This window comes from Chelmon rostratus, chromosome 2, assembly GCF_017976325.1.
Source record: "Chelmon rostratus isolate fCheRos1 chromosome 2, fCheRos1.pri, whole genome shotgun sequence".
Taxonomy (NCBI): Eukaryota; Metazoa; Chordata; class Actinopteri; order Chaetodontiformes; family Chaetodontidae; genus Chelmon; species Chelmon rostratus.
In genome coordinates, this window is record NC_055659.1 from 18,723,706 (window position 1) to 18,740,517 (window position 16,812).

The 16,812-nt window shown below is 43.4% G+C and overlaps 1 protein-coding gene across 3 annotated transcripts; it reads right to left on the reverse strand.

The window, feature by feature from the left end:
- Window positions 1–942: 942 nt before the first annotated feature.
- LOC121617131 (transmembrane protein 198-like) lies at window positions 943–16,239 on the reverse strand. Of its 3 annotated transcripts, none has more exons than XM_041952205.1 (5): window positions 15,726–16,239; window positions 2,942–3,184; window positions 2,200–2,775; window positions 1,620–1,697; window positions 943–1,428 (listed from the first exon to the last, which is right to left on the reverse strand). In XM_041952205.1, exons 2-5 carry the CDS (start codon window positions 3,093–3,095, stop codon window positions 1,376–1,378), a joined length of 861 nt encoding a protein of 286 aa, XP_041808139.1. In that variant the 5' UTR covers window positions 3,096–3,184; window positions 15,726–16,239; the 3' UTR covers window positions 943–1,375. The 3 variants fall into 3 exon arrangements, with proteins under 3 accessions (XP_041808139.1, XP_041808130.1, XP_041808122.1); XM_041952196.1 differs by having other exon boundaries at window positions 1,608–1,697; XM_041952188.1 differs by having other exon boundaries at window positions 1,549–1,697.
- Window positions 16,240–16,812: the final 573 nt, after the last annotated feature.

The window sequence follows — 16,812 nt, forward strand, 5'->3', positions numbered from 1 at the left end:
TTTTCAACACTACCATGTAACTGGTCATTATATAAATTAAATTATAAAAAGTTTACTCCACGAGCACACACAGGCCTAACTTCCTAACCTACTGTGTTCTGACAGGAGCTACACTGAAAACACAAAACAGGTCACAGAATTAAGAGTGCTGCTGCAAAAAGATCCTGCTAAAAGCTCATGCAAAGAGCTCCCAAATACACACTAGTTTATTTGCATCATTCAGTTTTTGCTTCACTTTGTCATACTCCATGTATCCAACTACATGTCATATCATACTCTCACCACACTCCATCTAAAAACAAAACAAAAAAGGAAAATCAGTTTAATGGTGAACTTTCACATATCCTACGACCACACAGTTAAACAGAAAGATAGGTCGAAACACAACACTTCATGGCAATGACTAACTTTTTAAGTACAGTACATGTAATGTCAAACAAATGGCTTTGTTATGTTCACTACCAAAACAGAAATACTTCTGCTTTTTGAGGCTCGTACTTGCTGTTTATGTATTTAATACATGATGATAGGAAATGGAGGACCTTACTTTGTTAGTATCTGTCTTTTAGTGTTTCTCTGAGAAACACAGTGGCTGCACTGGTTATACAAGCGAGATTCCAAAAAAGAGGGACGCTGCGTGAAACATAAATAAAACACAATTTGATCATTTGCTAATCCTTTCTGACATACACTAGATTGAAAACAGCACAAAGACAATATATTTAATGTTTCACCTCATCAACAAGTTGGGACAGGAGCAACAAAAGACTGAAACGCTCCAAAAACACCTGTTTGGATCATTCCACAGGTAAACAGGTTGATTGGTAACAGGTGATAGTATCATGATTGGTTATGACAGCAGCATCCTGGAAAGGCTCAGTCGTTCACAAGCGAGGATGGAGCGAGGTTCAACACTTTGTGAACACATGATTGTATGAAGGATGTTACTACATGGGCTCAGGAACGCTTCATATAACCGTTGTCAGTTTGTCTGCAAATGATTGCATTGTGTTCTTATTTACGTTTTACACAGCGTCCCAGCTTCTTGGAATCAGGGTTGTAGCTTGACACCACTTCTCCCCAAAAAGCAGCATTCTCTTTCTCTGAACACCCAGGACGACACACTTCAGGAAGAAATCCATCCTTGCTGCCAGCCAGTTCAGGGGCAGAATGAGCCCTTAGCTGAGGGGAGCAGTTTATTGGTTCTACTTTACATCAGAAAGAGACAGATGGAGAACCAGAGAGCACAAAGTAGTCCCTTCTCCATCTCTGCTTTACTCAGACCCTGACGACTGGGGTTGTAGCTGTCAGGGGCGCGGTGGACCCGGTGTCGTAGTCCAAATCGATCATGGTGTGGTTGGCGGTGCCCAGGCTGCTAAGGGAAGTGCCTGTGCCCATCTGTCTGTCCCGCAGACTTTGCAGGTAGCTCTGAGAAGAGAAAGGAAGACAGGGAGAGATGAGCGAGGTGCGCAGAAATGGTGGGGTCAACTTGACAAGGATTTTACGGCATCAGTATCTACAGCACACGCCATGTTGGGTGACACTGACCGGTGCCAGTAGATCCCCAGCGTAACGTTTCACTGGGGTTGGTTTACGGCGGTACGTGCCTTCCTGCCCACCTGCCTGCTGTCGCTTCTTGGCGTCCTTCTCTCGAATCCGCATCAGCTGGACTCTCTTCTGTCTCCGACTGAGTACGACTACAAGGAGAAGGGGATTCAAAGGCAGCTTTAAAACATCACTTCATTTTTAAACAACAGACATTCTGGACTCTATGAGATACAGTAGAAATAAAACATCTGGGCCCTCAAACTGCTAAAAGTACAATTTTGGACCAAGTGAAAGATGAAAATAAAAATCCTTTGTTTGTCTTTACTCGCAAACTTATGATTCTTACATTTAAGGGAGCTCCACAGGGATCTTATAATACAACCTTATGTTCAGAATAGGTCTTTTATGTGCATTTGAACAATTACTAGAATGTTACAACATCAAATAGAGAGGATTTGACTTGAGTACTAAAAGCGTTAAAATCACATACGTACATGAGATTAATCACATGATGACTTTAAACGTTTGACTTTGCTTAAAGCGGGAGTAAGTCGCTTGATATCTGAAGAGTACTTTTTTGACTTCTCTGCTCTTCTTACCCACCCCGACAACAGGACTGAGAGTCAAAGCATCATGATGTGTCCTCCTTACCCTCAGTGTGTGAGAAGCTGTCATCCGTCAGTTTCCACTGGACCAGTACTCCTATGAGGCTAAGGGCAGGCCAGATGCCCAGAATGACCCAGCTGTACCAGCAGAGAGGAGGCCCCGGTGTGAGGCGCAAGCATTCATACACATGCGTGGCCAAAGCCAGCATCTCCACGAAGTAATCAGCGCACACTGTCATGATAGCTGCCCCAAACACAGCTGTGGAGAGCATCGTAAAGAGCTTTTGCCACTGTAGGGTCAGCACGGCAAACAGCATGCCCGTTCCCAGAAGTGCACCCAGAGGGACCCAGACTGTGGTGGGAGTGTAGAACTGGTGAGTGACCAGCAGGGCGGCGAGGGCCAGGAGGAGGCCCAGCAGCAGGCCGGTCATGAAGAGGCCAACGCTTCGCACCAGCATGGTGACCAGGCCACACAGCAGGCCTATACCGAGGCCGATGCCTGCGCTGGCCTCCACGCTCAGCTGAGTGTCCAGCACGTGCTCTTTGTGGCACAGCAAGAAGATGATGACGGAGCCAAACATCAGACCAGACAGGAACATGACAGCCTTGAAGCAGCGGTAACCTGGAAGAAGAGAGACCAGCAATGTCAGTTTTTAACAAGAGACAGAAGATACCCACTAGAACCTGGTTGCAGAGGAAAGCAGCATGACGCCGTGTTATGTCATCCCAAAAACATGATGTTTCCACTCGCTTGGTGTCGAAGTATTTGAGCCTGCGGGGATCCTCACCAAAGAAGCAGTAGATGATTCCAAACAGGCAACACATGGAGCAGATGACGGCTGGGATGACATCATATTTCCTCTCTATCTCCAAACTGCAGGCGTCGACCTCGGCCACGCCCGCCCCAGCCCCTTCAGAGCTCAGCCCGGTGGGATCTGCCATTCTGGGTCAACGTGGGAGGCTGAAGTTCAGGACACAAGGGTAGAACTTCTGCTGGCGTTATCTCAGGTCCATCTGAGCGGGTTCGGCGACTGGAAGAGAAGAGATGACGTTAATGAACTGTGAAAAAATCAAAGTCAAACTCAAGCACTCTTGAGGTAAATGTGCAGTGTGAAATCTTCAGGTCAACTGTGACTTCTTCCTGGCTGTTCTGTGAGAGCAGCTATGCAGCTCAGTGCACTCCTGCATGTTCAGGCTTTAGAGATCGGCTCCGACCTTTCAGAATCCGCACATATACATAAATCATCCACCTGACACCCAGTCGAACAAATCATTTTCTCCAATTTAGAGACCCACACCCACATGGACATTTCACTGCGCCTCTACTGGCCCCTGGAATCTCTACTGGCTTCTAAATTAAACTGAGCAGCACAAGCTTTTCCAGCACGAGCTTTCCAGGTATGTTGTATTGATGTATGAATGTTTTCTGTAAGGATTTGCTTCAGTGAATACAGAGACAGAAACATTTCCATGCGTGCAGTAATGTCACATTTACACACGAGGTACAGCAGCAAAACCAATTGATGATTTAAATCTCCAGGATTGTTCAGGATCTAATGTTATTTCCACATTAGCCTGAACACAGGCTGACATCTTTCATCCCTTCTAGCTAAAATTCTGACAAGTAATAAAACATTTTCTTCTGTCCAAACACAGGCCCGCAAATTAAGGAAAATCAGTTCAAAACATATTCTGAATGTCACCGCAACCTCCTGAACACAAACTGGTGTCGATCCAGCCTAAATGTATAATGTAATGGTCTGATCTACTTAGTTTTCTTTGCGCTGTGCAAAAATAAAAGCATCCTCTGGCCTGGAGGACGACTAGGTATGGTGGATCTCCGGACTTGGGCTCGCAGTGTTTCTTGAGTTTGAGAAACCAGAGCAGCATCATGTGAACTGTCGGGGATCTCTCTCCCTCCAGCTCATTGATGGCTAATTTGAAGAGAGTGAGGAATGCAATCAGGTGCAGCAGCTGCTCAGGATGGATGCCCTCCATGCGGTGCAGCTGCTGTCTGTCCTCCAAGAGCCTCCTAATGTCGCTGTACTGTTTCATTACACATTCCAGAACGTGGACTCTGCTGATCCATCGGAATTCACATTCTTGGACTGCAGCAACTCCTGTTCTCTTCAGAAACGCCAGGAGGCTTTGGCACTTTTCTAACATCTCCACCACGCGCCTGATACCTTCTGGCACGTCCTCCTCGCAGAACGTGAGTCTCAGCACCGTGTTCAGCATGTGTGGGGAGCACGGGATCAAGTGGATCCACTTCGGGGACCGGAGTGCAGCCTGTGCATCAGGATCACTGACAAAAACTATGTTGTCCGCTAGTATTCCATAATCCATCAACACAGCGGTTATTTGGTCGTAAAGATTTCCACTGGTCTTTCTGTGATGACAGTCAAACTCCAACGCGGCCAGCACGCGGCTCTCCAGGCGCCACCTCTCACTGATGTAGTGGCAGGTGAGGACAGTGTGTGTCCTACTGCTGGACTCGTCTGCCCACATATCCGTGGAAAGGCAACTCCACCATCTTCCATCACTCTCTGGATGACTTGAGAGAGTTTCTCCTTGCCAGTGGCAGCCTGTTGCTTCGCCCTCACATTCTGCCGACTGAATATGACGGCGCCAGCGTCAAGGGCACCCTATTTACCACCTGGCCACCTGGACGAATCCTTTTCCGGTGACGATGTCAAACGGGCGCACATCCACACAGCACAGGTCCATGCAGTCATCCACCAGCTTGGACTTGACCTCCAGTGGCACTCTTTTGCTGTCGCGACAGACAAAGGTGGTCGTCTCACCTGGCTAGCCTCTGGCTTTAGCGCACACATGGTGGAGGTACCGGTCTTGTGGCTGTCGTACACATACAGCGCCTTGCAGCTGTTGCAGATGACGTACTGATCACTTGACCCGTCATGGTTAAGTATTTCACTGCATTGCTCCCACACGGAACTTTTCTGCCCTTCTTTTTTCTTAGCTTTTAACTCTCCTTAGCTTTTAACTCTCCTTGTCATCCCAGGGGGAAAAAAATGGGTCTTGGGGCTATAATGCCAGAGCTTGTGTTATATGTAGCATATTATACTTGTAAAGGGCTTAATAACTTTTTTGTTTTTAACATTAGATAAGATGGTGCTGTATTGTTTAAATCCATTAACAAGGTGCAGGAAAGTTGGCTTGGTTCATGACCATTTTTTCCTATGAATATGAAAATGGAATTTTGTAAGAATAGTAAATATCTTTATAGTATATCATTCAATAAAAAAAGACCAAAAACATCTAGATGATGGGACAGTAACATAAGTTAGTGGGTCCCTAATATTCTTGTTAGAGAACTTCTTTTTCAGTACTACACATTTGTTCCACCAGTATAAATATTTTCCAGTCTCAGGGTCAGGGCTACCCATCGGTCAGGAGTTTGACCCTGACCTATGCACATGCACTCCTCAGGCAGCGTCAGGCCTATCTGCAGTCTTACAGATGACATCTTTAGGGTTTAGTGGTTGGTCATCTGAGAAGAGTAATTGGCTTTACTTAATCAGTTTTTCACACAATCAAAATAACCTAGTTTTAACTGTCACTTTAGAGTTACATGGGAAGGAGAAAAGCAATGTTTTCTCTTAGTAATCTGGTAACTCTGGTTTTAATGTTCAATGGGATATTTTTATTTTTAAATTGTATTTAAGTCAGCACTGATAACTGTGATTTTAGCCCTGCTTGGCAGCTGTGCTTGTTGAAAAGATACAAACATCCACTTAATTGATAATTTTATTATGGTAACAGCTAGTAGACACAGTATCTGTGTCTAACTATTGCAGAGAAGTTGATGTTAACTGTGCTCATCTTCAAGATGTTGACTTTCCATTAGCTAAGGACAGTAACAGTCCTGTTTTAAGCTCCTTTACAATGCATTTTGACAGGTGTATTTAGCATAAGAAAACAAAAAACTCTAAATTAGGAGACACATGGTTTTCACTGGACAGCAACAAACTTATATCCAAAAGTGTAGTCTGAAATTGTATGAAGCCCATGGTTTTTCATCTAATTGCATTCAAAACAAAGCTTAAAAACATTTTTTCTGGCATTTAACATTTCCCCTCTACCTACTTCATAATTTCAAGGATGTGCACTGACTAGCACTCCTGAAAAGTTATCTCTGATATTTAAGCTAGCAGCCGTACAAAGAGCCACAGAGGGCTGCAGTGGGGCTAAAGGCTCATGGGTGGACTGCTCATTCTGAGGCTGCTGGCAGGCCTCCTGTATGATCTCACCGCAGCCGAGATCCGGTTACAGCAAACTCACGTTTTTCTACTTGAGACCAACTGTCAGGAACAGTCGGCCCTGCCTTTATTCCTTGCTCCTTGCCAGAGCTTTCTCTTCCCACCCTGTCTGTCCTCCACCTCTCCTCCTTCACCTGGAACTTTCCCCAGCTCAAATCTATGTCCTCATGAAATGGGCCTCATTTGTTTCGCCTTCTTCTCGGACACAGGGCTATGTAATTTGTATGTCGTGCCTATGAATGACTTTACATGGAAAAAATGAGAGTCCACTGGAAAGTTTTCTTTTCTTCTTCAGTGACTCGCAGTTCTCCAGCACCCATCTCTTTCTTCTGCTTTCCATCAGTGACAACTGCAATGTCTCCTTTCTTTTTTCTTTTCAGGAGTAATGTGTCCATGTGTTTGGTATTTTAATATGAGGATATGCATAAAATGCTGAAACTGAGATGCAATATAGTTACGTAACGTGACTTGATGTGGGTGTAGCAATGTTGTTATATATACAAACATGTAATACAAAAACTGCAATGTCTGTCCATTTATCACTTTGTAACTGTGCGACTAACTTCATATTTTTGCTTCAAAAGTGACTTGTGGATCGAAGGGATGCAAACTAAACTGACAGCAGCTGAGGTAAAGGTTGGAAAAGTGAGGAAAAGTGTTCGGAAATTCTGTTTACTGTAACAAGACTAAAAGTAAACCAGAGAGACTGAGACAAACCCAAAATAAAGTCTAGCGTTTCTGACAAAGTGAGCGCTGCTGGAGAGTTCTCCGTATGCAATCATGACTATAATCTTCACATCAACACCAACCAACCTACAATGAAGAACCAAACTCTGCTGTGGGATAATGCACAACTACACACACTCAGAGCAGGACTTTATTCTCTCCATATCTGTAAGGGTCTTTGTCTTAAGACACTCGGGTTAAATGTGTAGTAGATGTGAATATGAGTGTAGGTGTGGCTGGCTTTGTGATAGACTGGCTCAGCGAGGACTCCAGCCCCATGTGACCCCTGATAAGATTAGAAAATGGATTGACAGAGACAGGAACGTCATTGTTATGGGCTTTTGTTTCGCTCTTTGGTCTGCTTACTGTGATCTGTCTCTCCATGGTGGTGTTGACTTTGATGCTACAGTGTGTAACTGTTAAAAGGTTAATGTGTGCTTCTAAAAAAATGAGCCAATGAGCTTCAGTAGATATAGTTTACATCTGACTTTAAGTACAGGTTTAACTTGATGATGTTGATTGCGGTGGGTTTGGTCTGGAGCTTTTTGCCTCAGTTGCCCTTTGATTCACAAAACATGAATGCAGCACAAAGCCACCTGGTTGGTTTGGATATGAAACACCTGCACCAACCAGCTTCCTAATAATTTGTAGAGCTTGTTGTGACTGACTCCACTCTAAAGCCTGGTCCATATTTATCTCCTCTGACCTTTTGCTGTTTGCAATTCTTGGCCTTTTTTTTTCTTGGGAGAAATGTTAATAACAATGAGTGATTAAGCTCATCTTCTGCAACACAATTTATTCCTATAACAAACTACATCATGTATGTTTATTGAAACAGCTGATGGTGTTCCTATTAAATCTACACCAGTTAAGTTCAAGCTCATCCAATTCTACTGCAGTTTTATATTTCACAGTACCAAGACATACAAGTGAAAGCTAAAGTATTTTAGAAGTACTTTTGTTATATTTGTTGAAATTCTCTTTCATTTCATCCTCTCCCCAGCGCTCTTGTGGACTCGTCCTCCAGCAGTAATCAGATAGTTCATGTGTTTTGAGTGAGTGGCTTTGGAGGGAGGCCTGAAGTGAGGGGACAGGATTTTTTCGTTGGATACTTTGAAAATGGAGTTCACTTTTGATTGCTTGTTTGCCTGCATGTGGAATACAGCTTTGTCCTGTGTTTTGCGTATAGATGAACAAGTGACAAATCATATTACACAGTAGCTTATTCTTACACTAATTATTACAATTGGACACTGGCAGCTTCCTCCCTTGCTTCTAATGGACCAGGACTTTGAATGGATGGTTTGTGGTCAGCTTATTGAATTTAGTTAAACCATGAGAGTAAGTCATCAACGCTAATTGAAAATAATAAAGTCCTCCTTTCCACCACATATCAAATTTGGTTGCTGTTAATTTTTTTTGTTCGAACTGGTAAAGCAGCTTTTCTTTGGTTTACCAGTAATGCTAGCACTATGAGTTTGAACAAATTAATATTTCATCACCATTTGACACCAGTTACTCAACTCTACAAGCGCACCCATGTAAACTCCCATATCTCTGTGCGCCTGCCTCATGTTACCCCTCTGTGAGTCACAATGATGTCCTGTCTAGCAGGCTTGGAAGTCCTTGCTGCTGTGGGAGAATAGAGCCATTATGGGGCTAAACAAAGACTCTGAGGCCCATGCTGTGACCTCTAGTGGCACTCAGAGGAAACCACGCAGACGAAAACGGAGACCACATAAAGATGGCTGAGGGCACCAAGGAAACTGGTAGATCCAGAGTGTTTGCTTTAAGATGAGTGCCAAGTATTTGCCTTCAGAAGGCTGGTGAGTGATGGAGGGAGGGGGTCCTAACTAGAAACAGAGCTATCTATCTTACTGACTGAGCTCTCTGGAGGCCCCAAACCTCCCAATGCTTCCTAGCTGAAGTTTCTGAAAGCTAGCGTCGCCTGGCAACTAATTCAATACAAGCCAACAAGAAGAAGGTTCTTCAGCTCTGTTCGCAGCTCTATGAGGCTGAAGCAAGATGCTAACATCATCATGCTCACATGCTCTCAGTGGCAACGCTAACATGCTAATGTTTTGCAAGTGATATTTACCAGGTTCACCAGGTAGGTTTAGCCTGTCAGCATACGAAAATTAACTTATTAGCACTAAATACAAAGTACAACTGAGGGTCATGAGAGGTCATTTTTGGGGGCTTTTATTCACAAAGCAAAGGATTGGACAAATTGTATGATGACAAGTCAGAGGATCAACAAAGTTAGAATTTGTCCTCTGGGGGGCCTTAAATATCTGTAGCAAATTTCACAGCAATCCATCAAAAGTTTGTCAAAATATTTCACTCAAAAACAAATATGTCAACCTTGTGATGATGCGAGACGACAAGTTAGAGGATCGCCAAATTCCTCTTCTGGGGAACGTGAATGTCTACAGAAAATTTTATGGAAATTTGCCCATTAGTTGTTGAGATATTTCAGTCTGGATCAAAATGGTGAAGACCAACTGATTGACCAACTATTTCCTTTTCATTTATCGTTTCACCTTGACCATTAGAGGCTTGAAAAGCATCAAACCCCTTTACTTATGCTTAATTGGTAAGAAAAACAAAATAAAAGCACACATAATGGCCTCCAGGAGTACCACTTAACGGTGCGTTAACATACAACAAGGATCAGCTGCAGATGAGCCACTGGAATATTATGTTGCCCTTGAAACAAAAACTTGCCCAAGAGTATACTCCCCCTGAACAAACAGCACAGGGGGGCTGAGCAGCGCAGGTTTGAGTTCTCAGCTGCTGAGGAACAGGCAGGGCCGACTACAAGTTCCTCACATAGCTAATTTGGGTGTGTTTAATGAAGGGGTGGGCGTATGTGATCACAGCCAAGGATTCAGCAAGTGCTCCCTGGACTTGACGGCCGGGGCCAGCTGAGAAGCTGAAAACCGGCAGTGTTTTGACTTGGCTTTCTGACAGCTTCATTTGGAAGACACTACCCAGCATGTGAGATGCACCAGGGTCTGCACTTTGCAGTTGCAGCCATAAATCACTGCACCTTCAGCTGAACACCCCAACCAGCCGAAAGACTCGAGGCCAGACAACAGGCACCACGGGAATAACGCTAGCTGTCGCTGTCGTTAAAATGGATTCCATATTGTGCTAAGCATAACACTGGATAAACCTGGATAAACTTATCCTCATCATCACAGTACCATCTGCTTTCAGTCTGGATCACATTGAGCAAGACATCATATGGGCCACTACTGAGCTTCCTGTCCCTCCATAGCAGGAAGCTCAGGGCCAGATGAGGAAGAGGAACATTGGGTTTCAGCAGGAACTGACCCTTGTGTTTTTGACACGGAGCAGAGGCAGGAACAAAAAGCCAGGTCATCAACAGTGAAACAAAATTTCACCTCAGCAACACCACTCCCTTGGTTTCAACTGAGAATCTGGGACTGGGAAACACAAGGCGGTTACCTGGGACTGCTAAGAAAATAAGCACTGTCAATATAAAGACTGGAACCGAGCAATGTAGCCATTCTGAAACGGCAGGAGAGGCAGCCCCCAGCATGAAAATAAGCTTGTAATCTGTCTGGCTCGCAGGCTAATCTACATATAACACTTGCTATTGTGTCACCAAGCGTAGTAACAACTTGCATAATGAACAAAGCACCACATGATAGTCAGTTTGCTCTTTTTTACAGACTGTGAATGCTCAGAGGTTTTGTAGTTCTTATTCATGTACTCTGGATCTGAGCTACATGCAGCCATGTTTAAACCACAATGATGCACTGAATACGAACATACAAAAATATATACAGTATATATTTTTATGTGCATTAACGATTCATCACTACCTTTCACCAGTGGACCTCTGTAGAATATTTTATTTTATTCCATTTTCTAAATTTTATTTCTATATTTTAACTTCTGTACTATTTACATCTTTTTGTATGAGCATGGTTGGCGGGGACCTGAGAACAAGAATTTCCCTGCCAACAACTGCCTCACTGTGACTGTTGTGCATATGACAAACAAAGAACTTAAACATTTCTGCAGACAGACAAGTCAATACCTGCCAGTGCCTCAAGTCTCTACTGTCACATTCACCAGTCACACACCAACCACATTCCTCTCACTTCAAATTTCAGTCCCATTCAGACCTTTTATCTTTTTAATGATTGAATACCTCAACTTGATCCCCATACTGGAGTGTGTGACAGGCAAATCAAGTGTTTTCTTTAAAAGCTCTGTTGTGCTATGTGCACACTTCAAAGTTGAATAGACTGTATGTGACTCGTGGGATATTTTACATACTCGTGTCTCTGACAATCTTTGCATGTGGCTTGAGCAACTGTAAGAATTAACAAATTATCCTCATTGCGTTGTGGGTGCATTCACAACTGTATTAACAGCCTTCAACTTCTTATAACACCACTGAAGTGCCATTTAAGGGCCAAGTGTAATCTGGAACAGTGTTAGCAGGGCTTCTTTTTCCCTGCACAGACCTGGGAATCGACAATTCCTTATTCATATTTGTGTCTATTCTCCTCTGTAGCTTTCTTCCAAGGGCGTCACACGGTCTCTCCTTAGTCATCAGCTGCTTCCCCTAAAGCCATCTCAATCAGACATTTACCAAAACATGGGTTTTAATGCAGCTCTCTGACACGATGTGACACAAAAATGTGCACTGTGCGTGATGGATCTTTCTCGAACTAAAGAATCTGAAGAAGAACTATGTTTCACTTTAGTCCCCATAACCAACATATTTCTGACCACAGAGTCTTCAAAATCCTGAATTCTATGCAAAACTATTTGCCTCCCAAAGCTGACTCACTCAAACAAATTTTTTGCGAACGGGACAGTGCGAGTTCCTAGATCTTGGTCACTACCCTGATTTATAAAAATTCTGATCATTTTGCAAAAGCTGGCTGCACTTAATAGCTTTTTTAATATAGAGACACAATTTGCAGCTGTTCAAGTAGCAATATGCCAATAACAGCACCACAGTTATAGGCAGTTATAGGACTTTAACCTAAGACTCCTATTTACGGATAAAGATCACTTAAAAATGCTAAATCATTTGCCCTCAGGCCACAGAATGGTCACTTGTGGCAATATTCTATTAGTAGCATCCAACTTCTGTTCCCCTCATAATCTCTGAATCTCATGCCTGCCTGACTTTAGTCTTAACAATAGAGGCCTGCCAATTAAAGACTGCAGAGAGCTACTTATAGAGAGGAATGAAGAAAAGATCAGCAACATAATGAGCTTTTTGAAGACAGTCACAAGCCAATGGTGCATGCGCGCATACTGTACATCAGAAACACACATGGTAAGCACTAAGTTTTGAGGGAAAGAAAAAGAAAAAAAATAGCAGATATGTTGAATGTGACTTTGTACATATGATCTGAATGAAACTGAAATAAAAACTAAGTTAAAAAAAAAAAAGAAAAAGAAACACACATGGTCATGGACATGGTAAGGACTAATATTCATCCAGTTAGCTCTCTATGCTGCAGTAAGTTAGAGTTGTGATCCAGCAGGAGGGGAAGGAGCATACAGTGTGTGCAGCAAGGAGGAGCAGTTCCACAACGCTCTATTAGGGTTTGTGGTGGAGAGCAGCATTTAGTAGGCAGTGTGGTGGAGGCTGATGTCCGTATGTCTGTGAGAGCATGACAGTGCAGCACTGTGTACGAGATAATATATGCTGCTGATGAACACTAGGTTGGCGTAGAGGACCTAAATGCAACCACCCATCGTGCAGACGTGTCCTTGAGCAAGACTCCAATGCAAGTCCAGTGGTGTTCTGACCTCAAGCTGGGAAGCTGGAGAAATTTCCCTGGGGTGTGATGGTATTATTATATCACATGTTAAAAACTTTTCTCATCTCTAATCAATCTGGTGTACAAGAAACAGAATTGCTTAGGCAGACTGCCAACTTAACTTAACTTTGTAGATAGGTTTGCTATAGTGGCAGAAGAGGAGTTGGGACACTGTAGTGGTTTAGACCTCCGTGCAGTATATATATATATATGTCTGCAGCACTTCCACTGAAGCTCTATCATTTAGAGCAGACATTTAACCCTCTCAGTCAAATTCCAGTCGACAATAATTGTACCTCCTACAGCGATCTCACGAGTCTAAAATATCCCGCGCCCTTCATTTTCCAGGCCGACTCAACACCCCCCCAATGTCGAAACTATAACCAATGTTTAAAGTGCTATAAGTAGCCTATGGATGGATGTTTCGTAATGACTGCTATCTGTTTTTTTATGTGGTTTCCACGTGACAATGGGACCCAGGAGTCTCCAGATCCTTCCATCTCCGAGTCGAACACAAAGCCAGGTCACTCTTCAGCCGTGTTTGGGTAATTTAAAAATGGATTCTTTGAATGACTACCTTTTACTACATAACAAACAAAGACATACAACATCACATCTGGCACCATTTAAATTGTCCTCTGAGATTTTTTTCTTTTGTCCCTTACTTAAAAAGTATTCCTTAAGGTGTCTTATAGGAATACATCCTTGAGGCAGTTTCCAATCAGAGGAGAAATTCGCAGGTACAGAGCACAGGGGTCTCCTTACTAGATTTACCGCAGCAGTCAATGAGTAGAGATTGTATAGCACAGATCTGTCCATGTGCAGTGCACATGGACAGATGAGAGAGGCCTGAGAATGCGGCCCAACAGAGCTGGAGCGCTAACCCAGCAACTCTAACGACTTCTGGAGTACACTCATCTAAATAATCATGACACAACAGAGTCATTGCGAAACTGCATTTGCATTTGCGATTCGATCTTCAATAACGTCCTGACATCTGAAAATCTAAGAAGAGCCGAGAAGCTGTGTATACGTGATTCTGTCATTGGTTCCTATGGAATATACACTACATAGTTAATACTGCTGAACAGATGAATAAACTGCATTTTTAACTAACCACAGACAGCAATGAAGTTTATCTTCAGCTGAAAGTAAAACTAGAACTTCCCCAAGTTTCTAATATGAGCTCTATGACGGCTTTAGCCAAACTGCTTTTTATTTTAATTTCATAATGTAAGTTAAAAAGCAGGAATTGTGTATCTTATTTTTACTGTACACTAAAAAATGCAAAGTTAACCAATGCTGCCATCTCATAGAAGTTTGAAACTGCAGACTGTAGAGATGGCCGGCCAGCCATACCTTAATTTGAAGAATAAACCTTAGCCTCTGGCCCTGTTGTTTTAAGGGGAAAAAAAAGACTGCTTGTGTTTAAAGAAGAAAGCAGAGATTCAAACACAGTAATTACCCAAACTTCAAATTAAAGCTGATCCTCATAAAATGGGAATTCCTACTTCGCTGTGCTGGTCAGCTGCTCTTCCTGTGCACACTCTCTCCCCAACAACACTCTCCCGAAAGCTGCTTAGTCTTTTCAATACAGCTTAGTCTTCAATATGTTTGTTAACTTGTTTCACTTAATTATGTGCGCAAATCCACTGAAGAGAAGTCAGCGTGGTGTTAGCATATTCTAATAACAAGGACAAGACAAAAAATGAGAGCCCTGCGTCTGTGCTAATTAAAAGGCACCATGCACAACAACACGTGCAGTCTAACTTTCATCGGCCCCTGCTCTTCATGCTTCCTTTCCTGCCTTCTCTTTTTCCCCAACGCAGGGAAGGGCTTCCTCTCTGCCGTTTCAAAGCGGCAAAACCATCTGGAGCAGGCTGGCGGAGTGGGTCAAGTAGATGGGGCGGCTCACTGAGGGGGTGTAACTACAGACTGCACTCCCCAGTAAAGACAGGACCCGTAGACTATCATCACACTGGCCAAAAAAACAGGAGGCACTCCTACCCTGGATCACACAGCGGAACCGCAGGGCCAGGGCTTTATGCACGCTACGTGGGCCATGAGGGGACAGGAAAAGCTTGCCTTACAAGATGAAGGATGCTTTAATATTATGCACATGCACAGTCACTATGAGTGATAGCAAAGGAATACACACTCTCAAAGTGGTCAGGTGTATCAAACAGCCTGTGGAGAACAGCTTAAACTTTGAATTTAAATGAAACAAATCAGCACTGATCTTACAGTATATGTTTTGTTAAGAGCGACCATCTTCCACTGGGACAGCTTCTGCACAACTAACTGGTTGCACAGTACTCAGGGATTTTTGTCTAAACGGTTTGGTTCAGTGCGCACAAATAGAGCCTTTGTGATCCTGGATCATTATGTCCTCAAAGACTGAAGGATAAGTTGTATTATGCGCCTCGAGTGTAAAATGCTTGAAAAGGGGAGAAGCCGTGGGAGCAGCCTGACTTGCTATACGTGTTATTACAAACATTTCCAGCTGTTGAGTTTGGCACTGATCAGTCAGGATCCGAGATGGATCTTCATCGGCAATGAAGTATGTGGCTACAGTTTCCTGTGATGGACTGGACTGAGCTGAATTCAAACGTCCACTGGCAGAGAGTAACAGACAGCCAAACCGTGGTGTTTAAACAAAGAGTAGCTTAGTGATGTAGATATCTACAACACACACCAAAAAATAAAATAAAACAGCTTTAGTAAAAGTGATTTTAAAAACTTACCGATGAGCCCGTGCGTTCGGCAGTTGTATCGTTAACTTCTCCTTGACAATCGGCCCTGTCAAACAGGAAAAACAGCCCACCATTCACGAGCACAAAGCGGAGGTAGGGTACCAAGGAAAACCGGTTTTCTCCCAACTTTTCCCTAGGCTCCTTTTCAAACTCACAGGCTGAACTAAACCGACACCAGCAGCATGGTTTTGTTCCTGCCCCTGGCTCATGCAAATCTGTTTAAAACGCGAAGTTAGCCCCGGCCACAGCTGTGAGGAGGGTTAGCTAGTTTCCATTCTCCGCGGGTGCCTCAGCCAGGCACACAACTTCGTCGCGTTCACTAAATTAACCGTTGAAGTCCCCGTCTGTGACTCCACACCAAAAAAAAACCAAAACGTCCACTTCTCTGGAAAATCTTAACGACCCTCCCTTCACACACCTCCCCTATCCTCTCTAAATGGCACTTCAGAAAAAACAAAGGAGGAAAAGTTTTTCCCTCTCTCGCTCCGAGGCGGTCCCCTCGCTATCTCCATCCAGCGTCGTCAGTTGGTCCGTTGGAGGGGCAGGGAGGGAGGGGAGGAGAGCGGGGGAACAGCTTAAATGGAGCTAGCTTGCTATACCTGAGCTTCTGCTGTAAACTGATTCAATTAACAGAGGTTACTTTGAATTTTTACGCTCAGCTGGATAGGAAACAATAATGAACTGGTAGGAGTCACAGAAGTCCATTTAAACCAAACCTCATAACGTTATTTGGTGTTTTTTTTTTTTTTTTTTTTTTTTTAACTGAGAGCACAGAACAGGGTAGCTAATGAGAACAGCTAAAACACTTGCTAAATTGTGTGGATGATGGTAGATACATTAGATACATTTTAAGGATTGCTAACTAGCAGTGCCTTAAAAGAAAGTGCTACACTTTCTTTTAAGGTACTCTTTGTAAAGTTGGAATTAATATCGTCATTAATAACTGATAAATTGTTTACTAGCCCTTTATAGAGCACCTAAACCATTGAGAGCTCATTTTGGGTTGCCAGGTTGTCTCTGGCTTGCATTTAGCCTTCTCCAGCTAAACATTTTTTTGTGCTAGTAGCTCCAATCATGT

Excerpts from the sequence above, each read along its gene's own strand:
- LOC121617131 (XM_041952188.1), bottom strand. The coding sequence starts at position 3,095 with ATGGCAGATCCCACCGGGCTGAGCTCTGAAGGGGCTGGGGCGGGCGTG. Across the intron at positions 2,776-2,941 it reads AATCATCTACTGCTTCTTTG|GTTACCGCTGCTTCAAGGCT; the intron begins GTGAGGATCCCC and ends CTCTTCTTCCAG. Across the intron at positions 1,429-1,548 it reads CTGGGGATCTACTGGCACCG|AGCTACCTGCAAAGTCTGCG; the intron begins GTCAGTGTCACC and ends TTCTCTTCTCAG.